The 27,879-nt window shown below is 44.1% G+C and overlaps 1 protein-coding gene across 2 annotated transcripts in view; it reads left to right on the top strand.

The window, feature by feature from the left end:
- Positions 1-27,879, top strand: part of LOC142303216 (protocadherin-10-like) — a 204,737-nt gene that overhangs the window by 140,876 nt on the left and 35,982 nt on the right. Inside the window, exon 3 of one of the 2 annotated variants that reach the window (XM_075344428.1) lies at positions 10,261-10,295. In XM_075344428.1, coding sequence (XP_075200543.1) covers positions 10,261-10,295 — 35 coding nt within the window. Of the gene's footprint in view, positions 1-10,260; positions 10,347-27,879 lie in introns of both variants that reach the window. The other variant, XM_075344427.1, reaches the window with a different exon arrangement.

Raw genomic sequence — 27,879 nt, 5'->3', positions numbered from 1 at the left:
GCTGCATATATACATACATACAGACACGCATACTGCTCTGCTGCATATATACATACATACAGACACGCATACTGTTCTGCTGCATATATACATACATACATACAGACACGCATACTGCTCTGCTGCATATATACATACATACATACAGACACGCATACTGCTCTGCTGCATATATACATACATACAGACACGCATACTGCTCTGCTGCATATATACATACATACAGACACGCATACTGCTCTGCTGCATATATACATACATACATACAGACACGCATACTTCTCTGCTGCATATATACATACATACAGACACGCATACTGCTCTGCTGCATATATACATACATACAGACACGCATACTGTTCTGCTGCATATATACATACATACAGACACGCATACTGCTCTGCTGCATATATACATACATACATACAGACACGCATACTGCTCTGCTGCATACATACATATAGACACGCATACTGCTCTGCTGCATATATACATACATACATACAGACACGCATACTGCTCTGCTGCATATATACATACATACATACAGACACGTATACTGCTCTGCTGCATACATACATGCATACATACAGACAGACACGCATATTGCTCTGCTGCATATATATATACAGACAGACACGCATACTACTCTGCTACATATATACATACATACAGACACGTATACTGCTCTGCTGCATACATACATGCATACATACATACAGACACGCATATTGCTCTGCTGCATATATATATACATACATACAGACACGCATATTGCTCTGCTGCATATATACATACATACAGACATGCATACTACTTTGCTACATATATACATACATACATACAGACACGCATACTGCTCTGCTGCATATATACATACATACAGACACGCATACTGCTCTGCTGCATATATACATACATACATACAGACACGCATACTGCTCTGCTGCATACATACATACATATAGACACGCATACTGCTCTGCTGCATATATACATACATACATACAGACACGCATACTGCTCTGCTGCATATATACATACATACAGACACGTATACTGCTCTGCTGCATACATACATGCATACATACAGACAGACACGCATATTGCTCTGCTGCATATATATATACAGACAGACACGCATACTACTCTGCTACATATATACATACATACAGACACGTATACTGCTCTGCTGCATACATACATGCATACATACATACAGACACGCATATTGCTCTGCTGCATATATATATACATACATACAGACATGCATACTACTTTGCTACATATATACATACATACAGACACGCATACTGCTCTGCTGCATATATACATACATACAGACACGCATACTGCTCTGCTGCATATATACATACATACAGACACGCATACTGCTCTGCTGCATATATACATACATACATACAGACACGCATACTGCTCTGCTGCATATATACATACATACATACAGACACGCATACTGCTCTGCTGCATATATACATACATACATACAGACACGCATACTGCTCTGCTGCATATATACATACATACAGACACGCATACTGCTCTGCTGCATATATACATACAGACACGCATACTTCTCTGCTGCATATATACATACATATAGACATGCATACTGCTCTGCTGCATACATACATACATATAGACACGCATACTGCTCTGCTGCATATATACATACATACATACAGACACGCATACTGCTCTGCTGCATATATACATACATACATACAGACACGTATACTGCTCTGCTGCATACATACATGCATACATACAGACAGACACGCATATTGCTCTGCTGCATATATATATACAGACAGACACGCATACTACTCTGCTACATATATACATACATACAGACACGTATACTGCTCTGCTGCATACATACATGCATACATACATACAGACACGCATATTGCTCTGCTGCATATATATATATACAAACATACAGACATGCATACTACTTTGCTACATATATACATACATACATACAGACACGCATACTGCTCTGCTGCATATATACATACATACAGACACGCATACTGCTCTGCTGCATATATACATACATACAGACACGCATACTGCTCTGCTGCATATATACATACATACAGACACGCATACTGCTCTGCTGCATATATACATACATACAGACACGCATACTGCTCTGCTGCATACATACATACAGACACGCATATTGCTCTGCTGCATATATATATACATACATACAGACATGCATACTACTTTGCTACATATATACATACATACATACAGACACGCATACTGCTCTGCTGCATATATACATACATACAGACACGCATACTGCTCTGCTGCATATATACATACATACAGACACGCATACTGCTCTGCTGCATATATACATACATACAGACACGCATACTGCTCTGCTGCATATATACATACATACAGACACGCATACTGCTCTGCTGCATATATACATACAGACACGCATACTGCTCTGCTGCATATATACATACATACAGACACGCATACTGCTCTGCTGCATATATACATACATACAGACACGCATATTGCTCTGCTGCATATATACATACATACAGACACGCATACTGCTCTGCTGCATACATACATACATATAGACACGCATACTGCTCTGCTGCATATATACATACATACACGCATACTGCTCTGCTGCATACATACATACATATAGACATGCATATTGCTCTGCTGCATATATACATACATATAGACACGCATACTGCTCTGCTGCATATATACATACAGACACGCATACTGCTCTGCTGCATATATACATACAGACACGCATACTTCTCTGCTGCATATATACATACATATAGACACGCATACTGCTCTGCTGCATACATACATACATATAGACACGCATACTGCTCTGCTGCATATATACATACATACATACAGACACGCATACTGCTCTGCTGCATATATACATACATACATACAGACACGTATACTGCTCTGCTGCATACATACATGCATACATACAGACAGACACGCATATTGCTCTGCTGCATATATATATACAGACAGACACGCATACTACTCTGCTACATATATACATACATACAGACACGTATACTGCTCTGCTGCATACATACATGCATACATACATACAGACACGCATATTGCTCTGCTGCATATATATATACATACATACAGACATGCACACTACTTTGCTACATATATACATACATACATACAGACACGCATACTGCTCTGCTGCATATATACATACATACAGACACGCATACTGCTCTGCTGCATATATACATACATACAGACACGCATACTGCTCTGCTGCATATATACATACATACAGACACGCATACTGCTCTGCTGCATATATACATACATACAGACACGCATACTGCTCTGCTGCATACATACATACAGACACGCATATTGCTCTGCTGCATATATATACATACATACAGACATGCATACTACTTTGCTACATATATACATACATACATACATACAGACACGCATACTGCTCTGCTGCATATATACATACATACAGACACGCATACTGCTCTGCTGCATATATACATACATACAGACACGCATACTGCTCTGCTGCATATATACATACATACAGACACGCATACTGCTCTGCTGCATATATACATACATACAGACACGCATACTGCTCTGCTGCATATATACATACAGACACGCATACTGCTCTGCTGCATATATACATACATACAGACACGCATACTGCTCTGCTGCATATATACATACATACAGACACGCATATTGCTCTGCTGCATATATACATACATACATACAGACACGTATACTGCTCTGCTGCATACATACATGCATACATACAGACAGACACGCATATTGCTCTGCTGCATATATATATACAGACAGACACGCATACTACTCTGCTACATATATACATACATACAGACACGTATACTGCTCTGCTGCATACATACATGCATACATACATACAGACACGCATATTGCTCTGCTGCATATATATATACATACATACAGACATGCACACTACTTTGCTACATATATACATACATACATACAGACACGCATACTGCTCTGCTGCATATATACATACATACAGACACGCATACTGCTCTGCTGCATATATACATACATACAGACACGCATACTGCTCTGCTGCATATATACATACATACAGACACGCATACTGCTCTGCTGCATATATACATACATACAGACACGCATACTGCTCTGCTGCATACATACATACAGACACGCATATTGCTCTGCTGCATATATATACATACATACAGACATGCATACTACTTTGCTACATATATACATACATACATACATACAGACACGCATACTGCTCTGCTGCATATATACATACATACAGACACGCATACTGCTCTGCTGCATATATACATACATACAGACACGCATACTGCTCTGCTGCATATATACATACATACAGACACGCATACTGCTCTGCTGCATATATACATACATACAGACACGCATACTGCTCTGCTGCATATATACATACAGACACGCATACTGCTCTGCTGCATATATACATACATACAGACACGCATACTGCTCTGCTGCATATATACATACATACAGACACGCATATTGCTCTGCTGCATATATACATACATACAGACACGCATACTGCTCTGCTGCATACATACATACATATAGACACGCATACTGCTCTGCTGCATATATACATACATACACGCATACTGCTCTGCTGCATACATACATACATATAGACACGCATACTGCTCTGCTGCATATATACATACATATAGACACGCATACTGCTCTGCTGCATATATACATACAGACACGCATACTGCTCTGCTGCATACATATAGACACGCATACTGCTCTGCTGCATATATACATACAAACACACACCTTGCTCTGCGGGGCCCACACACGCGGCTCCGGGGGTCACACACACGGCTCTGCGGGGCCCACACACGCGGCTCCGGGGGCCACACACACGGCTCTGCGGGGCCCACACACGCACGGGGGGACAGGGAGGGGCGGGGAGGGAGTGATGTCCCACATACTGATCAGGTCACGGTGCAGATGGGGCCCACACAGCGCTGGAGGGAAGCGATTTGCTGGGGGTCGCTGGCTGGCACTGTGACTCCTTCATCTGTGCGACCGAGCAGGACGCCGGGCGGTAGCTCCGCCCACAGATGATGCTCAATGCAGGAGAACACAGTGGCCTTAAAGGGCCGGCAGGCACAGTTTCCAGTGCCAAGGACTGCTGCCCCAGGGCCGACCGCAGGTAAGCGGGACCATGTGTGTGTGTGTGTGTGTGTGTGTGTATGTGTGTGTGTGTGTATGTGAGTGTGTGAGTGTGTGTGTGTGTGTGTACATGTGTACATGCCGCGGGCAGGAGGGGGCGGAGCGAGCTGAGCGGGGAAGTGTGGGCTTCCTGCACGTAACTAGGATAAACATCGGGTTACTAACCAAAGCGCTTTGCTTGGATACCCGATGTTTATCTTGGTTACCAGCTTCTGGCAGGCTGCCAGCGATGGCTCCTGCACACTGTAGCTGTAAAAAGCCCTGCTTTTTGCTGCTAGAACCGTTCTCGAACGTATCTAGAACTATCGAGCTTTTGCAAAAAGCTCGAGTTCTAGTTCGATCTCGAACAACCCCAAAAATCACTCGAGCCTAGAACTGGAGAACCACGAACCGCGAACCGCGCTCAACTCTAGTGATCACTATAATACATTAATATGGCAGCCGAGTTTACTAATAGCAGCCAGTCCTGGAATGTTAATAGAACCGGTGGATGTGAGCATGTGCAGTCAAAAGCTCCACTGCTGGGACGTGAGGATAGCTTGACAGTGTGTTATGGGTTATCTCCAGAAGCTTCATGCTGCACATGCTCACAGGCTCCTGTCCTATAGTAGGACGGGCTTCTATCATTGTAAAGAAGCCGCCATATTAATGTATTATTGTGATTACCTCCGTAATGTGATTTGCTAAGTAAAGACATTTTTTTTCTATTTTAAAGGGAATCTGTCACCAGGTTTTTGCTCCCCCATCTGAGAGCAGCATAATGTAGAGACAGAGACCCTGATTCCAGTGATGTGTCACTTACTGAGCTGTTTGCTGTCATTTTGATAACATCATTGTTTTCTCTGCTGCAGATCATTTTGATAAAATCACTGTTTAATCAGCAGTAGATTATCATTATGCTGCCAGATGGTCAACATATTCATGTCCTTTAATAATACAGAAGGAAAAAGTCCCGCACTACCAAGCGTTACCTTCACAGGGTGTCACACAGGGGTGAGGATCAGTTCAGGTGCTCCATGATCTCGACTTGAAGGTGCACGTCAGGTAAGTAGAAGTGTTCCATATGAAGTCCAAAAAGAGATCAGACGGCACTCTCCAGAGCACAAATGAAGATCTTCTTTATTAGAACAAAAGGTGCAGGGTAAAAAGCAGGTGAGGAGCTAGGTGCAGACCCCCTCCAGGACGACGGCCGTTTCGTGTCTAATTACTCTTCGACAGGTCCATGGACAATGACCAGGAAATGGACCTGTCGAAGCGTAATTAGACACGAAACGGACCTTTTGTTCTAATAAAGAAGATCTTCATTTGTACTCTGGAGAGTGCCGTCTGATCTCTTTTTGGACTTCATATGGAACACTTCTACTTACCTGACGTGCACCTTCAAGTCGAGATCATGGAGCACCTGAACTGATCCTCACCCCTGTGTGACACCCTGTGAAGGTAACGCTTGGTAGTGCGGGACTTTTTCCTTCTGTATTATTAAAGTACATGAATTTGTTGACTATCTGGCAGCATAATGATAATCTACTGCTGATTAAACAGTGATTTTATCAAAACGACACTAAGCAGCCCAGTAAGTGACACATTGCTGGAATCAGGGTCTCTGGCTCTACATTATGCTGCTCTTGGATTAGGTGGCAAAAACCTGATGACAGATTCCCTTTAAGAATGGAAAAACACAACAATTTTCATTAACAAATCACACGCCGGGTCATTGGTCATAGTTAGTTTTGCAGTTAGGCTTTAGTAAAGTGAGTAATGCTAAGCTGCAATACCAGGCACAACCTGAGGTCTGGGGTGGCGCTGTTTTTCAAAGAAAGAAGAACTTTTTTTTTTTATTTTAATTATTTGCATTTCAGACAACTGTCAGGCTGCTCTTCAGATATAGCCGTAACTAAGAAATGGTTGAATAGGATTATGAGCGAGCTGACGGAAGGGAATAACTGAAAGACTTATATTTGCTGAGGCTTTTTTTTACGTTAGGTAGAAATGCTCTTTAATGTCTCATAAGGGAATACAATATAAAACAATTTAGAAAAAAGGCATAACTAGCTTTAGGTCTCCCAGTAGGATTCTCGCGATTGTAAGTGGCCTAGTTAAAATTCTAAAACTATTTATGCTGTAAGCGATTCAGTTGTTACCTAAATCCATTATTTATGTTGCTTCAGTAAATGTTGATATTATTATATCGCACGTTATATAGTGAAGCGAACACGTCCTATAGGTATTGGAATGGAAGCAACATAATTCTACAGTTCACAATTGATTACTTACGCTGGGTTCACATAGCGTTCTCCACCACGTTCAGTGTCTCCATTGGGGCATACCTTCAAAACCACACAAAACCGGATTTGGGCACATGTGCCGTCTGGGCTATTGACTATAAGAGTGCTCTGTCGTCCATCATTTTTACCTATGGAGTTGGGCAGCAAGACATGGTAGTCGAATCCCATTTTTCCCTAATGGAGCCATTGAACGTAGTGGCAGACACTATGTGAACCCAAAATCTAGGTAAGGAATTGTTACCGGGTTCATGGGGTTGTCTGGGATTGAAAAAAATGTTTTCCATTTTCCCCAGTAACAGTGCCACTCCTTTTAGTGTCCATTAACTGTTACTTCAGCTCAGCCCTAGTCAGGTGATCTAAGCAGAGCTGTGAGACCAGACACAACTCACAGGCAAGGATGGATCTATTACTGGAAAAAACAGCAGAACATTATTCTAATCTCAATATATCTGTCACAGTAGGTCAGGGTAATAAAAGATGGACCTCTAAGCTGACCCTCAAACTAGGGACCTTAAGCTGTCCCTTATCCCAGAGGTAGGCTTGATGGTAGCTAGATCTGGGCCTCCAGCATGTCCCTAACTCCTGTTTAAGCCCTGATCTTACACACCCTCTCCTCCCACCTCAGGAGAGGGCCGGGACTGGAGAAACAAACCCCACAAATAACACAGAGAGGGGAAAGAACCAAAACTCATGCACAATGCAATCAGATATGAGAAAGTGACAATACAAAAACCAGGAGGAAATAAACACAGGGAGTAAATAAACTAACAATGGGGATATTTCCACAACGCACAACAGGTCACCAAACTCTGAATCACTATAATAAGGAGCAACGCTGAAGCTATATTTGGCGACCAGCAACTGGATCCAGAACCTTATACAGAGTGAAGTTGGCTGTGAATGGTCATTATCAGCCTGATCTACTAACAACCATTCACAAGCCAACAGGAATTAACTCCTGCTGGACTGGAGAGCAGTGAAGCAAAACACTGCCGACGCCCGTAATAGGCTGTACCACTAAGAGATCTTAGGCTGCTTGTCAGACTCTGCAGTGTGAACAGAGTCCGACACCGCCATGACACATAGTGAGTGCAAAGCCGAACACCGCATGACAATATCCCTTTACCACCAAACGTGTGTCTAATACATCACTTTTTAGGGAGGAAAGAGGTTTCCAGCATCCACATCCAGAAGATATAATATAAAAATTTTTCTCTTTATTGGATATGCATTAAAAATACAGGAATCACATCCTGAACATAAAAGAATCCCCATGGAGATAAGGGGTATGGTAGATGGTACGCGTTTCGAGCAAGCACCGCTCTTAGTTCCAATCCAAACACTCAATGCCTTATCTCCATGGGGATTTTTTATGTTCAGGATGTGATTCCTGTATTTTTAATGCAAATCCAATAAAGAGAAAATGTTTTATATTATATCTTCTGGACGTGGATACTGGAAACCTCTTTCCTCTGCTTGGATTCCTCAGCCTGGCCGGCTTTCCTTCCGTGCACTTGTCCCTCATTCAAGTCTCCGCACAGATCAGGTAAGCTGAATCTTTTTCTTTTCCTCAGATCACTTTTTAGGGGTATTCACTTCTCAGACATTTATGGCATAAATGTATGACACATGAAAGCCCCAACTCTGGTTTGAGAAGGCATCTCCTTCTGGAACCATAATGAATGGTCAGATGGCCGAGCAATATGCAGGTCTCTCCATTGACTTCTATGTGAGTTTTGAAAAAAGTAGACTGTGCTTGCTCAGCGGTTTTCAGAACATCCATAGAAGTCAATGGAGACCTCTCCGTTCACAACGGCACCAGATGAAGATTCTCGAGATAGGTGTGTACCACAGAGGTGGGAACTCCGGTGGCTATGCAATAAAAGACTAAGATGGTAATATCACTTTAATAATTATAGCATGGGGAGCATAGATGGAGCGCTATCTCCTTATCAGAGTATGGACATAATTATGGAAACTTATCATAAGTGATCACAGTCTCTTCTATGGATGTGTAGGCAGTTGGTCAACTAACCAATATAAACACTTGCGTTCCAGAAATGGCTTCTTCCTCTGTAATTACCAGCATACTCCAAAATGATCCAAAAATTCTAGAAGGGCTTATTTTTGGGGTAGGTCTTTTTTTTTTTTGAGGAGGTGGGGGGAAACAGAGACTAGGGCTGTCTGCCTTGGACAACTTCCAGAAAAGAAGTTGACTACCAGTTGGAACCCTAGCAAATCTCTGTATTCCGCATGGGAATCAGTTCCTCTCCAGCGCCACCACAGGACAAATGAAGCATTACACAACACCCATTGAAATCAATAATCTGCCTGTGTAACACGGCCATCCTTGATACTCCAGGGTGAACGGTGTTTTCTTTGATCATTGTTCTTTGTCCATTTCTTGGAGCAGACAATCATATAATAGGGTATTTGGAAATAGAAAAGTCTAAACAAGACATTCCTTTTGAGTGAAGGCTGAAGAATAAAATCTGTTATAATATTGATACATAAGATAATATTGACTTGAAGAGATTTATTACTCTGATTCAGGCAATGCTCACGTCTTGCTAATTCGATTTTACAATAAATGTATAACACAAAGCAATCCTAAATGCCTTTTTCTTTTTCTTTCCAGCTCGCAGAGTCTTGAAGACCTTGGAACTCGAAAAGGTGTGAAAACAGATCACGACAGACTACGTTCACTAGTTTCCCCAGTGACTGGTCTGTATATGCACATTGCCACTTGCAAGTGGTTTTAGCCCAACTTAAAACACTTTACTTGTAATTACAAAGATTTTTTGCACTTTCAGCTGCTTTAACCCTTGTGCGTAATACCACCTTGTCTCGCTCGAATCTGCTTTTTGTTCCGAGACACCTTTATGGATAAGTTGTGGCTATTTCCACTTAGGAGTACTTTGCATGCTGCGACATCGCTACTGCGATATCGTCGGGGTCAAATCGAAAGTGACGCACATCCGGCGCCAGTAACGATGTCGCAACGTGTAAAGCCTAGATGCGCCGATAAACGATCACAAAAGCGTCGTAAATCGGTGATCTGTGTAGTGTTGGACATTTTCATAATGTCGCACCAATAGGAGATACGATGTTATTCCTTGTTCCTGCGGCAGCACACATCGCTGTGTGTGAAGCCGCAGGAGTGAGGAACATCTTACCTGCCTCCACCGCCAATGTGGAAGGAAGGAGGTGGGCGGGATGTTTACACCCCTCCGCTTCTATTGGCCGTCTGCTGTGTGACGTCGCTGTGACGCCGCACGACCCGCCCCCTTAGGAAGGAGGCGGGTCGCCGGCCAGAGCGACGTCGCAGGGCAGGTAAGTGCGTGTGAATCTGCCATAGAGATAATGTTCGCTACGGCAGCTATCACAAGATATCGCATGTGCGACGGGGGCGGGTACTATCGCGCTCGGAATCGCAGTGTGCAAAGTACCCCTTAGTTTCTATATGATCTGTTATGATGTACCATATCTTAGGTCAGTCTCACACATCCTTATTTTGTGGATCTCCTGACTTAAACTCAACAGCATCCTTATCAGACCCTCAGCCGGTCCTTGCATCGTGATCCACACTGACCTTGAGACATGGACGTGGGACTCTGGTATAAGACAGACCCACTTGTTGTTGAGTAGGTTTCCGAGATTTTTCTGCTTGCCATTTAAAATAATTCATACTGTTACTTCTAAGCAAAAAGCTCCAGAGTTACATCTTGAATTGCAGCCATTGAAGGGTTGGTCTGACACTGACATTGAATTGCATATCACATGTTACTATACTACGGTATATGATTACTAATCTAACTATATTTCTAATGTACTTCTGTAGCGCCAGCGTCTCTGCAGAAACGCCAACTCATTCACCGCCCCAGCCGTGTTGCGTCCTCCCCCGCACTTCCCCAGCCATCTACATATGCTGCTGTCGCCTTCCCTTCCTGGGCCCTGTACATGCTGCTCAGGGTTCCCAAGAGTGAACCTAAGATGAGCGCGCGCATACCGGCCTTCCTCTTAAAGGGCCAGCATGCCATTTCCCGGAAATGCCTCTTTGCCTATGGTTGAGAGACACTGTGCATTTAAGGCACCTTCCCATTAGGGGAGGGGCCTGCGCAATGCATTCATTTAGTTAGTGTTCCAGTCTGCTAGCTAGTTGTCAGGTGACATTACCCCTGTCATCTGTCCCTGCCGTGCCCAGTCATCCCACCTGTACCTGAGTCCATCACCTGTTCTGGGGTCAGCTGCCACAGTCCTGGTCAGTGCCCTGGGAGTGGTACCTCAAACTTTGCCTAACTGTGGGTGCTTAGTTAAACCCCTCCCACTAAAGGGTAAGCCCGAGTCTCCCCTGTGGTCCAGTGGGTCCAGTTTTACTCACTGCAGCATCATCCCCGATGGCGAGCGTTACAACTTCATTTACATATTTCCTACACTTACCGCTCTACTGTAACTTCCAGTCTGTGCTTTTTTTTTCCGCTACTGATGATTTTTTTGAGTCTCCCAGCAAGCAATTAGGATTCCCAAATGGCTCATCATCAACGGGCAGAGGCCACTGTCACATGGCATCCTTTCCCACCCTAAAACAAAGCATCACAAAGAGTCAGCATTGTACTGAATCCTCTATAGCTGCTTTTATTGCTCTGAAACTGGATATCATCAGGCACATCCTTATTCAGAGGCCAGGTTGTGTCTTTTCTACTGAGCATGTGCCGGTTGTCAATTCTGACACATGCTCAGTATGGTCTACCTGCTTGCTATGCTCCTTCACCAACTTGCCGCATTTCTTCACTGCGTTCCTTCGCCAGTTCCATTTTCAGTCAATGCAACAGTTATTATTTTGCTGCATACTCAGTACTTTCTCGTTAGTCATCACATGTACAGAAAACAAACTAGTGAGCTGGTGAAGGAGCACAACTATGGAGCATGGCAAGCTGGTGAAGCAGCGCAACTATGGAGCATGCAGAACTGGTGAAGGAGTGCAACGAAGGAGCATGGCGAGCTGATGAAGGAGTGCAATGAAGGAGCATGGCGAGCTGGTGAAGGAACACAATGAAGGAGCATGGCGAGCTGGTAAAGGAGCGCAACGAAGGAGCGTGGCAAGCTAGTGAAAGAGCACAACGAAGGAGCATGGCGAGCTGGTGAAGGAGTGCAATGAAGGAGCATGGCGAGCTGGTTAAGGAGCACAACGAAGGAGCATGGTGAGCTGGTGAAGGAACACAACGAAAGAGCATGGCGAGCTAGTGAAGGAGCGCAATGAAGGAGCATGGCGACCTGGTGAAGGAGCACAATGAAGGAGCATGGCGAGCTAGTGAAAGAGCACAACGAAGGAGCATGGCGAGCTGGTGAAGGAGTGCAATGAAGGAGCATGGCGATCTGGTTATGGAGCGCAATGAAGAAGCATGGCGACCTGGTGAAGGAGCACAATGAAGGAGCATGGCGAGCTGGTGAAGGAGCGCAACGAAAGAGCATGGCGAGCTAGTGAAAGAGCACAACGAAGGAGCATGGCGAGCTGGTGAAGGAGTGCAATGAAGGAGCATGGCGAGCTGGTTATGGAGCACAACGAAGGAGCATGGTGAGCTGGTGAAGGAGCGCAACGAAGGAGCATGGCGAGCTAGTGAAGAAACACACCGAAGGAGCATGGCGAGCTGGTGCAGGAGCACAACGAAGGAGCATGGCGACCTGGTGAAGGAGCACAATGAAGGAGCATGGCGAGCTGGTGAAGGAGCACAATGAAGGAGCATGGCGAGCTGGTGAAGGAGCGCAACAAAGGAGCATGGTGAGCTGGTGAAGGAGTACAACGAAGGAGCATGGCGAGCTGGTGAAGAAGCACAATGAAGGAGCATAGCAAGCTTGCAAAGTAGTTCTACAAAGGAGTGTGGTGAGACGGAGGTGCAGTGCAATGAACAGGGAGACCTTAAAGACCATTCGTTGGAATTGACAATTAGCCCATGCTCAGTAGAAAAGACACAGCTCAGCCTTTACAAATGATGTGCCTGATGAAGTCCTATTTCAGGGTAAGGTAAGCAACTGTGTGGAGTGACCACACAACTGCTTTCCCCATGGCGATTTCTCTCAGAGAGTAAAAGAATGCTGTGTGAGTGACAGCAGCCTCTGCCTCTAATGACAATCGGTTTTAGAATCCCGAGTGCATGCTGGGAGATTCAAACGAATCACCATCGTAAGAGAAGAAAAAGAGACTGGAAATTAGAGTAGAGAGGTAAGGGTAGGGAATTTGTAAATGAAGTACATTAGAAAAGTGGTTAAATTAGCCATTAAAAAAGACAAGTAATATAAAATTCACTAGTAGTATCGAACCACCCCTTTAAGTGCCTCCCACAGAGCTTGACACATTTATTACAGATGTAAAAAAGTACTGATTGCCCGTGACGCACAACCGACGGGGGCGGGTGCTTTCACCAGCGATATCGCTAGCAATGTCGCTGTGTGTAAAGCCCGCTTTAGAGTTGTTTACATGCAATAAATCTTGATCCCTTTTGGCAAATCCAGGACAGCTGGAAACTACGATTTTATACCTTATTCAACAGTTTTGAAAAATGTCTAGATTTAGTTGCCTATAAAAGGCACCACCTTTTTTGGGCTCCATTTTTTGGGTGCAAAATTTTACCATAACGTATACATTTCAAGAATTTGCATAAGTTAAACATGTCAAATTAATTATCACATGTATTGCACCATTGTGATAAATTTGGCACCATTTCTGCTTCTGGTTCAGCATTAACCTTACTTAAAGGGAATCTGTCAACAGGTTTTTACTGCCCCATCTGAGAGCAGCATAATGTAGAGACCCAGACCCTGATTCCAGCGATGTGTCACTTACTGAGCTGTTTGCTGTCATTTTGATAAAATCACTGTTTTCTCTGCTGCAAATCTAGCAGTTATACAGAGCTCATGAATATGCTGGACTACCTGTCAGCACACCAAGTAGTCCTGTAATGATAATCTACTGCTGATTGATTTTATCAAAACTACACTAAGCAGGCTAGTAAGTGACACATCGCTGTAATCAGGGTCTCTGTCTCTACATTATGCTGCTCTTAGATAAGGCGCGGCAAAAACCTGATGACAGATTCCGTTTTAACAACAATAGAAATTAATCTGGCCCAATGCTTTTTTTCCCATAAGGGTGGTTTTAGGAAATTTGCTAGCATTCTTTCTATAAGGCCCCCATTCACATGTATGTTTTTCCATGCGTGTGGCATCCGTCTTTTTCACGGATGCCACAAATAGATATCGTAACCTCTGGTGCTGCTCATATGTCCGTGTTTTTACACTAAGTGTGTGGGAGACATGTCCTTTTTTTCCCGACAGCATGGATGACAAGGGCCTATACAGAAAACCTTCAATATCTCTGTAGGAAAAAAACATGTAACATGTAAAAGCATAAAACCACAGTGTGACTGCTGACGTAAGTCTGATTTATTTGTACATGAGTGATAATCATTCAAATTACACATTTTGCCAGAAGACTACCAGCACAAGTTACACTTATCAGTATCCAGGGTGACAGTTTATGGTCTGTTGCTATGGAGACAGGAGGGGAAATTGACAGGATTTTAAATGGCATTTGGCAAATCTCATTGAGACAATGGGCAAAAGCAGAAGAAAGTGTAGAACTAAGGCTGAGTTCAGACGGCCATATCTCATGGTTCGTAAACACACTGCAATGAATGGACTGACCACCATCGGTCGCCCAGCCAGAACCTATGCCTTTATATATGCCTATGAAGCTTTAAATTTGGGTCTGGAAACCATCTGTGTATTGGGGTCTGTATACAGACCATATGAAGCTGTAAGTTTTGGCCAGTAAACCCAGAGTCATTCAGTGCATTGCAGTCTGTATATGGGCCGTGAAACGTGGCCGTCTGAAGCAAGCCTGAAGAAGAGCTATGAATATTTTTTTTGGACAGCTCTTATTTGGCTGTAGTTTTAGCACTGACCGGCCATTATAGAATTGAAAATGATTATTTAGATTATGAATGTTAAACTCAAATACACAGAGGACAAAATTAAAAACTTGGACAAAGTCATGGGCCAACCTAGTCACAGGCTCCACATAGTCCTCTATACAGAATAATGGGGCGCACATAGTCCTCCATACAGAATAATGGGCCCCACATAGTCCTCCATACAGAATAATGGGTCCCACATAGTCCTCCATGCAGAATAATGGGGCGCACATAGTCCTCCATACAGAATAATGGGCCCCACATAGTCCTCCATACAGAATAATGGGCCCCACATAGTCCTCCATACAGAATAATGGGCCTCACATAGTCCTCCATACAGAATAATGGGGCGCACATAGTCCTCCATATAGAATAATGGGCACACATAGTCCTCCATACAGTATAAGGGGCCCCACATAGTCCTCCATACAGAATAATGGGTCCCACATAGTCCTCCATACAGAATAATGGACCACACATAGTCTTCCATACAGAATAATGGACCTTACATAGTCCTCAATACAAAATACAGTAATATAGTATAATGGGCCCAACATAGTCCTCCATACAGAATAATGGGCCCCACATAGTCCTCCATACAGAATAATGGGGCACACATAGTCCTCCATACAGTATAATGGGCCCCACATAGTCCTCCATACAGAATAATGGGCCCCACATAGTCCTCCATACAGAATAATGGGGCACACATAGTCCTCCATACAGTATAATGGGCCCCACATAGTCATCTATACAGAATAATGGGTCCCACATAGTCCTCCAAATAGAATAATGGGCCACACATAGTCTTCCATACAGAATAATGGACCTTACATAGTCCTCAATACAAAATACAGTAATGGACTTCATATAGTCCTCCATACAGAATAATGGGTCTCATATAGTCTTCCATACAGAAGAATGGGCCCCACATAGGCTTCCATATAGCATAATGGGCACCACATTGTCCTCCATACAGTATAATGGGCCCCACATAGTCTTCCATACAGAATATTGTGTCCCACATAGTCCTCCATACAGTATAATGGGCTCCACATAGTCATCCATACAGAATATTATGCCCCACATAGTCTTCAATATAGTATAATGGGCCCAACATAGTCCTCCATACAGAATAATAGGCCCCACATAGTCCTCCATACAGAATAATAGGCCCCACATAGTCCTTCATACAGAATAATGGTCCCCACATAGTCCTCCATACAGAATAATGGGCCCCACATAGTCCTCCATACAGAATAATGGGCCCCACATAGTCTTCCATACAGAATATTATGCCCCACATAGTCCTCGTACAGTATAATGGGCACCACATAGTCCTCCTTATAGTATTATGGGCCCCACATAGTCCTCCATACAGAATAATGGGCCCCACATAGTCTTCCATATAGCATAATGGGCACCACATAGTCCTCCTTATAGTATTATGGGCCCCACATAGTCCTACATATACTATTATGGGCCCAATATAGTATTATGGGCCTCAGATTAAAGAAAATAATAAATACTCACCTCTCCTGTTTACCCGGAGAGTGCTCTGAAGCTTTTCACTGCTCAGCTGAGCGGGCGTAAAACGGTGATGTGATTGTGCCTGTTGTGCTGAGATGTCAGGCACAGAATGATGGGTGTGGGAGCCGACGGCTTCCCTCTTCCATCATTGCGAAATAACATCAGCCCCCTAGGGCCATATTTGGCCTGCCCGCTAGAGTTTGATATACGTGATTTAGATATACGTACCTGGTAAATATAGGTCCAGGTTACACATGAGGAGGTTTGGTTTTTGGGAAACTATATTTACATTTTTGTAAAGCAGCAAAATCTTTCTAGAGACGAAATATACTGATTTAGAGGTAATAATGATGTATTTCAGACACAGACATTGTCACATATTCCTAAGATACCGGTATCCAGTATAGGTACATTGCCACGTAGACATAGGGCTGGTTTTCCAGAGGAAGAACCTGCATCTATTAAACATTTATGGCATTTTCTATTAGGAAACCATTAATGTTTGTGATGTGAATAACTCTTTTATTAGATTACCCCTTTAATTGTTGAAGTAAATAATGTTTTTATAGTTTGACTAAGTGTTGTAGATATATATTTATATTTTTGAAGTATTCCTCAGTCTGACCATATTGGAAGCACACGGTATTTCTGCATTGTCCGTACAGATAGAATAGCAGAATACATGCGCTTTATGGCAGCTACAATCAATGGGAATTATTGGTAGAAAAATAATAGATTAAGCATCGAGCGCTCCCCACTTACCCCCCAAACACCAAGGAGTAAAAAAAAAAAGCCTCATCTATCTGAATATTGTATGTTGTATCTAGACCTCTAATGAGGACTCTCCTTCTGTCGCCAACTATCCAGAAAGTCCAGGACAGGCTGCAAAAATAGGCAAAACAAGAATGCCACGGAGACACCATCACATGTTTCTCAACGCTGGTAGTAAACTAGCCAGATCTTTCACCGGGAAGGAACAACCACGGGAAGGGCAGTCTCCAGTCAAGGAAACCGCCTATACCAAAACATGGTATCCATCCACAGACAGCTGTTTCGGGGTATTTGCCCCTCATCAGTGTGGAGTAGGAAACTGGCTAGTGGGAGCAATGGCTAGTAGAATTGCTCCCACTAGCTCCCACTAGCCATTGCCAGACATGACTTACTTATAATCATAATGATTTATTATGGTTGTCCAATGTGTTTATAAAGAATATTGTCTGTCCTTGACTTTTTGATAAGCTGTCTAGAAAAAATAAAAAGTCAAGTTGGTGACCCTGGATTCTGCCCACCCTGCCCCATTCTACACAGCAAAGGAGATAAGTGAGATGCAGAAAACCGGAAATGTCATCTTATTCGTAGGGATAAGTGGACCCGTGGAAACGCACCAGGTTCGGCTGGACTATAGTGAAAAGTTTGGTTTGGGAACCAGACTTGACCCAAACTTGACCCAGGACCCCATATAAGTCAATGGTGACCCACACTTTGGTGCTATAAAATAATTATAAAATGGTCGCAGTTAAGAGCTAGAGGGTTGCAAAAGGGAGTAAAATTAGGGCAAGAGCAGGACAATAACCCTGCAAACAAATGTGGATAGGGAATAAATAAAAATAAGAAGTGATATGGAGTTCCCTCATTTTTGATAACCAGATCAAGTAAAGCACATAGCTGCAGGCTGCACCCCTCAGCTGTCTGCTTTACCTTTGCTAGTTATTAAAAATAGAGGGAATCCCTCAGGTTTTTTTAATTATTTATTTAAATATTTAAACAAAAAAAAAAAAAAAAGGTTTTGGGGTGCCCCCTATTTTTGATAAACAGCCAAGGTAAAGCTGGGGACTGGTATTATCAGGTTTAGAAGACCCATGGTTATTTGGTCCTTTCCAACCTAAAAATTGCATCCTACAGCTCCCACAAGTAATTCTTTAGGGGCTGATGTCAGCTGTGAATTGACAGTTGGCATCAAGCCAAGGGGTTAATAAAGGAGAGGCATCTTTCAGACAACCCCATTACTAACCCGGCAAGTTAAAAATCACACACACACACATGGCACAGGGAAAAAAATAGTTTATTTAAATAACGACTCCCCACACTCCCTTGTTCATCAATTTATTAATAAAAAAAAATCCTAGAAGTTTAGTGTTTGTATTTGCGCCCCGCACACTGGGTGACCGGGTATGAACCCAGAACTTTACTGTTCGGGTTCACTCATCGCTTCTTATTGGGTCGCCTGCATAATTGTGAAAAATTGATAACAGGATGTTTTAAAAGGGTCACATAACTGAACAATAAAATAATAATTTCAATGAATAATTAATACATAATTTGATGGAAATTTCACACTTTTCTTGCATAATAAAACTGAAGATTTGTTAGAAGTGGATCTGGAAAAATAACTTTATTTCTTCACACAACAGAGACACATTAACACCTTCATGACCTAGGACATACATGTACATGCTAGGTCACCTCCCAGGCTCCCACGGAGAGCCCGCAGTCATCCCCACACATGTCTGATGATCTGATCAGCAGACATATGCTGCTAACAGGTGCGGGTCGATCGGAGATATAAAAATCAGCCTCATAGATTCCAGAAAAAGGGTCCTACTCTCAAGAGTGCCATGTGCCAAACCCTCTTGCACCTACCTTTGGTACACTAATGATTTAGGAAGAAGCTATCTTGGCCACATTACAGATTACAAGGCAGCCACTCTTTCATTTTATGATAGTCATTAGTTATTCCAAAGCTAAAAGTCAATACAATCTCTTCCTGAGCAAGCTATATCCTTTTTCTGAAGTGAGGTCTTTTCCCCTTCTTGGATTTTGGAAGCTGACGTCAATAACAGCCCACATAGACCTTCTAGTGCTGAAGGGCCTCACGGCGGGAGATACCCAAAGCATCACTGCCTCTGCTATTTTTAGGTCACCGAGCTATAGGTATTCTCAGCCTTTGCTGTCTAGTGTCACTTCTTGCTTCTGTTCACATCAGTGACAATAATTTAGTTCTGACATGCTGCACCATGCGGCCCCTTGATCCTTGGGATGCTTGAAGTTCTCCATGAAAACTAAAAATGCAGCATTTCGTCAGGTCTCACAGTTGCATTGGCCACCAAAACATTCTCCATTCTCTAACCATGGACAAACTACACCTTGCCCTTTGGCGCCAAACTACTTGCCTATATTACCATGTCTTCTATTAGTGTGATAGCACAATGCTTCAGCACCACAATGCACACAACTCAGTGTCAGTCTCCTCTCGGGTCCACAGGGATAATCCTACCATCTCCTCTTAGCAGACAACAGGGAAAGATGGCCCCGTTACACGCAACAACATCGCTAACGAGATGTCGCAGGGGTCACCTAATTCGTGACGCACCTCCAGCCTTATTAGCGACGTAGTTGCGTGTGACACTTACGAGCGACTGCTAACGATCCCAAATACTCACCAAATCGTCGTTCATTTTCAAAATCTCGTTGCTCGTTTGGGACGCAGGTTGTTTGTCGTTCCTGAGGCAGCACACATCGCTACGTGTGATACCCCAGGAATGACGAACAACAGCTTTCCTGCGTCCTTCGGCAACGAGGTGGGAGTGACGTTCATATGGCTGCTCTTCACCCCTCCGCTTCTATTGGTGGCCCGCTGTGTGACGTCGCTGTGACGCCGCATGAACCTACCCCTTTAAAAAAGAAGTTGTTCGCCGGCCACAGTGACGTCGTTAGGAAGGTAAGTTCATGTGATGCGTACCTGCGATATTGTTCGCCATGGGCAGCAACTTGCCCGTGACGCACAAACGACGGGGGTGGGTGCGATCGCTAGCGACATCGTTACCGATGACGCAGCGTGTAAAGCGGCCTAGAATATCCATGTCAGCTACCGTGAGAGGACATCAATGCCGCCCACCAGTCCCTACCACTTCTTTCAACCACATCACTTTCTACATACAAGGCAACAATAGAACAATGTAATAAACTGCTGTACTCTGTGTTTAATCTTAAAGGGTTTGTCCAAGATTACAAAAACATGACTGCTTCATTCCAAAAATAGTGCCAGCCCTGTCAACAGGTTATGTCTGGTACAGAAGTTTAGCTGCGCTGAAATAAATGATGCAGACAGCATGGAAGAAGGCAGCCATGTTTTTCTAATCCTGGACTACCCCTTTAAATGGGAGTATAGTGTTTGCCTCCCTGTCAGACTAGCTACAGATTAGTGCTTCATTTATTCAATAATACTGATAAACTATGGCAAATGATTACATTTCCATATATTGTGATCTCCAGCAATGCTGTCAGCTTTGATGTGACAGGAAAACTGCAGTCCTGAGTTCATCATTGTGTGCCATTTTGGAAGTGCAACAATGTTATATTTTGCTAGAATGACATACCTGACTTCCAAGATCAGTGGTTGATGGACTTAGGCTACTTTCACACATCAGTTTTCTGTATTCAGGCACAGTCCTTTTTTTTCCTGATCCAACGGATCCTGAAAAAAAAGTGAAAACCGTATCCATCGGATCCGTTTTTTAACGGATCCGTTATGCCGGATCCGTTAAAAAACGGATCCGGTGGATACGGTTTGCATCCGTTTTTGCATCCTTTTCGTCCGTTTTTTGGCTGGATCCGTTTTGTTAATTACATTGGAGCATGCTCAGTTTAGAAAAACGGATCCGGCGGCCGCATCCGTTTTTTACCGCATTACGCCGGATCCGGCGTCCATAGGCTTCTATTGTAAAACACGCCGTATCGCGCCGGATCCGGCGCGATGCGTTTTTTTTGCCGGACAAAAAAACGTTGCAAGCTACGTTGCCTCCGGCCGCCGCATTAACCAATTTTGCCGCATCCGGAAAAAAACGGATGCAACGCAAAGCCATCCGGTACAATCCGGTAACAATGCAAGTCTATGGGGAAAAAACGGATGCGGTACCGGATCCGTTTTACCCGTTTTTTTCCGGATTGAACCTGATGGCAAAAAACTGATGTGTGAAAGTAGCCTTAGATTGACATAACACAGTTTCGAGGTGTCATTTGTTCTTTATTACAATATTTCCTTTTGATGTGGAGAAACCGTTGAGGGCAATAGAGGGAAAAATGACTTTTATTCTTTCTTAAAGGGAACCTGTAAGCAGAAATTTCGTAATAAACCTAAAAGATTCCCCCTCTGCAGCTCCTGTGCTGCATTCTAGCAAGGCTCTTGTTGCTATTCTGCCCCCTTTGAGAACTAAATAAATAGTTTATAAAGTCTTACTTTTTGTATGCAAATATTTTTTTCTGTACACGGGGGCGGGCTCTCTTGCGTCCGTTAGTCGCCCTCCTGCCGCTTTACGCCGTCCCTCATCGCTCATTTCCATACTGAGGACGCCGCCCAGTGCTCCTGAGTTCTCGCGAATGCGCCGTACAACTCTCGCGGCGCTGACTTCTGAATTCTTACAGTATGCACACTGCACGCTGTCAGGATTGCCAGCAAGAGCAAACGGACACTTGACCATAAGAATGCGATTTCCATGCTTCCGGCCACATTCTGACTAGACGTGCTCGACTTTACTCTATTCACTTTTATTGGGCGAGGCCAAGCTTGTCTAATCGGACTGTGGCTGAAAATATGAAGATCGGAATTCTGGTGGATCCTGACATTGTGCGGTGTACACTCTATAAAGATTGATAAAATCTGTCACTTTATGTGACTGCAGACTTTTGAATTCTTACAGTATGCACACTGCACGCTGTCAAGATTGCCGGCAAGAGCAGGTGGACACTTGACCATAAGAATGCGATTTCCATTCTTCCCGCCACATTCTGACTAGAAGTGCTCAGCCTCAATCAATTCACTTTTATTTGGCTAGGCCAAACTTGTCTAGTCGGACTGTGGCCAAAAGTATGAAGATCGCAATTCCGGTGGATCCTGACACTGTGCAGTGCACACTCTATAAATATTGATAAATCTGCAGTCGCACAAAGTAACTGCAGGTATTTATCAGGATATCAGACAACCCCTTTAAGAAAAAAAGCATTTTCCTTTAAAAGGAGTCTGCTGTTTTAAAAAAACTTTAGTTTGTTATAATAACTGTGCAGAAGAATCGGTAAGCGCGACTTTGATTTTCTATACGTGCTGTCAAACTATTTGTTTTTCTTTTGGCTGCTGGAATGCAAATGAGATTTATAGTCAGTATTCTCCAAGTCATCAAAGATATGTGACAGGTGCTGAATACAGAGAATACCAGCTCAGCGCAGTGTTTTATATACTGTAACAAAACACTTGTAAGTAGAAAGATGCTATTTATCTGATTATTTAAGACATTTTATAACTTTTCTTTTCAAGGGATATATCTCAATTTGTGAGAAAGACGGCTTTATGTGTTGCTTCTGCTGATTCAATTGCTGAATGCATGGAAATAGTTCTCTAATCTTAATGCATTCTGTAGTGTAGTTAGATTTGTTTTGGGTTTCCCTTATAATTTAATATCCCCTTACAAATGAAGGAGGAAGACTCTGTGTGTGGAACTGACTTTGGGCAGGTGCATGACACTTAAGGCCCCGTTACACACAACGACGTATCTAACGATATATCGCCGGGGTCACGGATTCCGTGACGCACATCCGGCATCCTTAGCGACGTCGTTAGGTGTTACACCAACAAGCGGCCATTAACGATGGAAAATACTCACCAAATCGTCCACGTTGATACGTCGTTCATTTTCAAAAAATCGTTGATTGTTGAGGATGGAGGTTGTTCGTCATTCACGAGGCAGCACATATTGCTATGTGTGACACCTCGGGAACGATGAACTACAGCTTACCTGCAGCTGCCGGCAATGAGGAAGTATGGAGGTGGGCGGGATGTTACGGCCACTTATCTCCGCCCCTCCGCTTCTATTGGGCGGCCGCTTAGTGACGCCGCTGTGATGCCGCACAAACCGCCCCCTTAGAAAGGAGGTGTTTCGTCAGCCACAGCGACGTCGCTAGGCAGGTAAGTCCGTGTGACGGCTTTTAACGATATTGTGTGCCACAGGCAGCAATATGCCCGTGACACACAAATGACGGGAGCGGGTACACTCACTAGCGATATCGCTAGCGATATCGCTGCGTGTAAAGCCCCCTTCACTTGCTGCTTCAGGCCGGTGTTCATCACCCCTGCTGCCGGTCCTAAACATAGCAAGACAGGCAACAACAGAGCTCACTTAGCCAACCAGTTTTGTTTACTTTTATTCTTCTTACGGTTATGACAGACATGGCTTTCTTCCTCTACTTTTGGGGCACTACTCTTCGTGCTGTCCTTTGCTGTCTTGGACCGCGTCCTCAATACTCTGTGCCTCCTTCCCCCTAATACCGCACAGCTTTGTCCGCTTCTGGGCCCCGATGGCTCTCTAGATGGGTGACTCAGCATGCTGGGGTGAGCCGGTGGCTTCAGACTTCCACCTCATGGTTCCTTCACTGGCCTTACACCAAGGCCTCGTCTTCTCACTTTGTACCCACTTCTTGACTGACTCCCTCTGAAGCTTCCTTTCCTAACCATCAACCCTGGCATCTGTTACTTCTCCCTTAACTACTTTAACCCTATCCTATTTAACACCTCTTCTAAACTAGCTCTACTGCCAGCTAACCCAACCGCTGAATGCAGCCTTTGGTAACCTGTTGAACAATTCTAACTCTGCCACATCCTAAAGGCATCTGTGGCGCCCCTGCGGCTCCAGTCGCCACAGAGTACTGCATCTTATTTAAGGTGCGGTAAGGAGGGGGTTAATCACTGGTGTTCCACTTTCACACTTTACATACAGCTTAGGAGCCTTCTCACTTGGGAGCTGGACTAGGATAGGCAGAGGGGTTGGCCAACACGAAGCTTGGGACTTCCTGGTTAGTAGGACAACCACCTGGGGGCGGGTTCCACTTGGGATAGAAGTAGGAGCATCTTCACACAATCTTCAGTCAGTCTACCCAGGTTTTCTGGTGACACGACACTACCACCACCCTCTTCCTTTTTCTTCCTTCACGGGGTCTGTGGCTTGGAGTGGAACGCTCAGCCCCGGTTACTCACTACTGGAGGGGCAACTCTTAGAAAGGACACTTTCCAAACACCGCTGGCTTCTTTCAACCTATCCGAGGTCAACTGGGCCCATCATGGCGGGTTTTTGGTACTGCCCGGGCGAGTGGCATATGAGTGAGTTAAGATACCTGGAACCGCAGCAGCCAACTCGGACTCTTATCACCGGTGCCCCCGCGCCCCGGCGCCAACGGTCCCCACCACTACTACTCCCCTCATCATCCTCCCCGGGGCCCACTCCACCTGTGGGGAGCGAAACCATCTTTGCTGCTATTACCATCCACCCCAGAGGACAGCGACAGCTAATCCCTGGCCGCGTACCACTGATGGCGTCATGACAACAACCCCCATAATCACCTCCTATCCCCCATTTTATTGTGGACACCTTGGGGCATGAAACCGCGCGGGACACCATGATATCACAGACCTCCACACCAGCCTGGTGACGAGTAACAGGTACGAGGTCAGACCTGAACCCCCTGCCCCCTGGGTGCTACACATCCTCCTCTAAAACACTTAAATATCAACACATGCATTTGAAATATACAATAATAAATATATAAAACATAGTACAGTTATAACATAAGGGTGCCGCCCACCTATTACACAAATCACAACTTGATGTGCTGTGGACTGGAGCACTAGTTGTAAAAACCTCAATGCATGATTGTTAGGCTGTTAGCCTAACGATCGATTGATCAAGAGCTATATCCCTTAACTACTCTATACATAGCCACACTCGGCTCGGTTGAGCACTCTTGTGTTCTGTATGACAGAGCTATTACCAGATTCTTTTTGCTGCAATTTATCTCAAGGGAGAACAAAAGGATAGGCCATTGGATTGGTGGGTTCAGCTGACTACTGCAAATTAACCAAAATGACTTTGAATTAATAAATTAGTTTGGTGTTGCTCTTGAACGAAACAGAGATGTTTTTCCAATCCTGAACAATCCCTTTAAAAGCAGTATTGCTCTGTAGGGGCGTACACTTAGGAGGTAGGAGCCAAATGCAGAAGAAAATTGAACAAATAATGTATCCAGAACCCAATGCATCACTTTTTCCAGTAATCTATAAAATGTCCAGTCCTAAACTTGCAGATCTTAAAGCGGGCTTTACACGCTACGACATCGCTCAAGTGATCTCGTTGGGGTCACGGAATTTGTGACGCACATCCGGTCACTTTAGCGATGCCATTGCGTGTGACACCTATCAGCGATTTTGCGTCATCGCAAAACCGTGCACAATCGCTCATGGGTGACATGGGGGTCCATTCTCAAATATCGTTACTGCAGCAGTAACGAAGTTGTTCCTCGTTCCTGCAGCAGCACACATCGCTCCGTGTGACACCGCAGGAGTGATGAAGCTCACCTTACCTGCGTTCCGGCCACAATGCGGAAGGAAGGAGGTGGGCGGGATGTTAACCCCCCTCCGCTTCTATTGGGCGGTGGTTCAGTGACGCTGCTGTGACGTCGCTGTGACGCTGAACGAACCGCCCCCTTAGAAAGGAGGCGGTTCGCCGATCACAGCGATGTCGCAGGGAAGGTAAGTCCATGTGACTGGTCCGGGCGATGTTGTGCGACATGGGCAGCGATTGGCCTGTGTCGCACAACCGATTGGGGCGGGTATGCACGCTGGCGATATCAGTATCGATATCGCAGTGTGTAAAGCGGCCTTAAGACAAAATTCAACAAGGATGTTTTGGGGAGGGGAGCAGTAGAAGTGCACCTTCCTCAAACACCAATGTCAAAATTAGAAATTAGCACTTGGTAGAGGAGCAGGTCAGTGCTGTCAGGAGGAATTAACTTTCACATAAATATCAGGAGAAAATTCAATACAATGACTTTCACGCTAAACTAAATTAATAGTGAAGGTGCTGGAGTTACACATTAAAAGGACTATAAAATACACGGCTTTAAATTTAGAGTTTATTTCTTAAGAATATTTGGTGGTAAAACAGAATTTGTAGATTTAAGTATTTAGCAAACTGAACATGCCAGAGGATTGGGAGCCTATTACTCAAATGCAACTTCTCTAAAATGGGTTGTGGTATAAACTATGAAAAAATGTGTTTCTAAATGGATTTTAACATAGCCTGAGATTCAATAAAAATCATGGCGTTTCACAGCAACACAAGGAATGGAACCAAACTCCATCAAGTTTGCTGTCGCGGCATGGACTTAGGGAAGGTCTGGCGTGAGGTAAAACACACAACAAACAGGGGTTTTACAAAGACAAACAAGGGGTACACCGCGGACACATTAACAATGGTGGGCTCTAAGGTTAATGAGAGGGAAGATGAACTCCTCCTCCACTTACCTGCTGCTGTACCCTGCACTCCTAACCAGTCCCTATATAGGTTTACCTGTCGCTGAGCAGTAACCTGAAGCCCTGAGAGACCCTGCAGTTAGCCCTGACTAGTGAGTGGGAAGGTAAGGATCACTAGTCCCACGCTGCACTAAAACACACCAGGGGAAAGTAAGACAGGGTGGAAACAATAACAGACTAACTCCAACAACAAGGCTGGAGGCAGGCACTAGTATTGCAGCCTAAACCACTACCGACAGCAAGGGGTCCAGCAGCTCTTTCCACCTCCAGGTCCAGAATCCAAATCAATGAGAGAAAAACTGACACCCGCTGCTGAAAGCAGAGGGTATACAAAGGGACTGGATGTGGTGCCAAACTCGAAACACTAGACCAGGAGTCAGAAGCTGCTGGGAAGGAAAACTGACAT

Source organism: Anomaloglossus baeobatrachus, chromosome 4, assembly GCF_048569485.1.
Source record: "Anomaloglossus baeobatrachus isolate aAnoBae1 chromosome 4, aAnoBae1.hap1, whole genome shotgun sequence".
Lineage (NCBI taxonomy): Eukaryota > Metazoa > Chordata > Amphibia > Anura > Aromobatidae > Anomaloglossus > Anomaloglossus baeobatrachus.
Note: the sequence above shows the minus strand (reverse complement) of the source record. Positions and strands in the feature narration are given on the sequence as shown.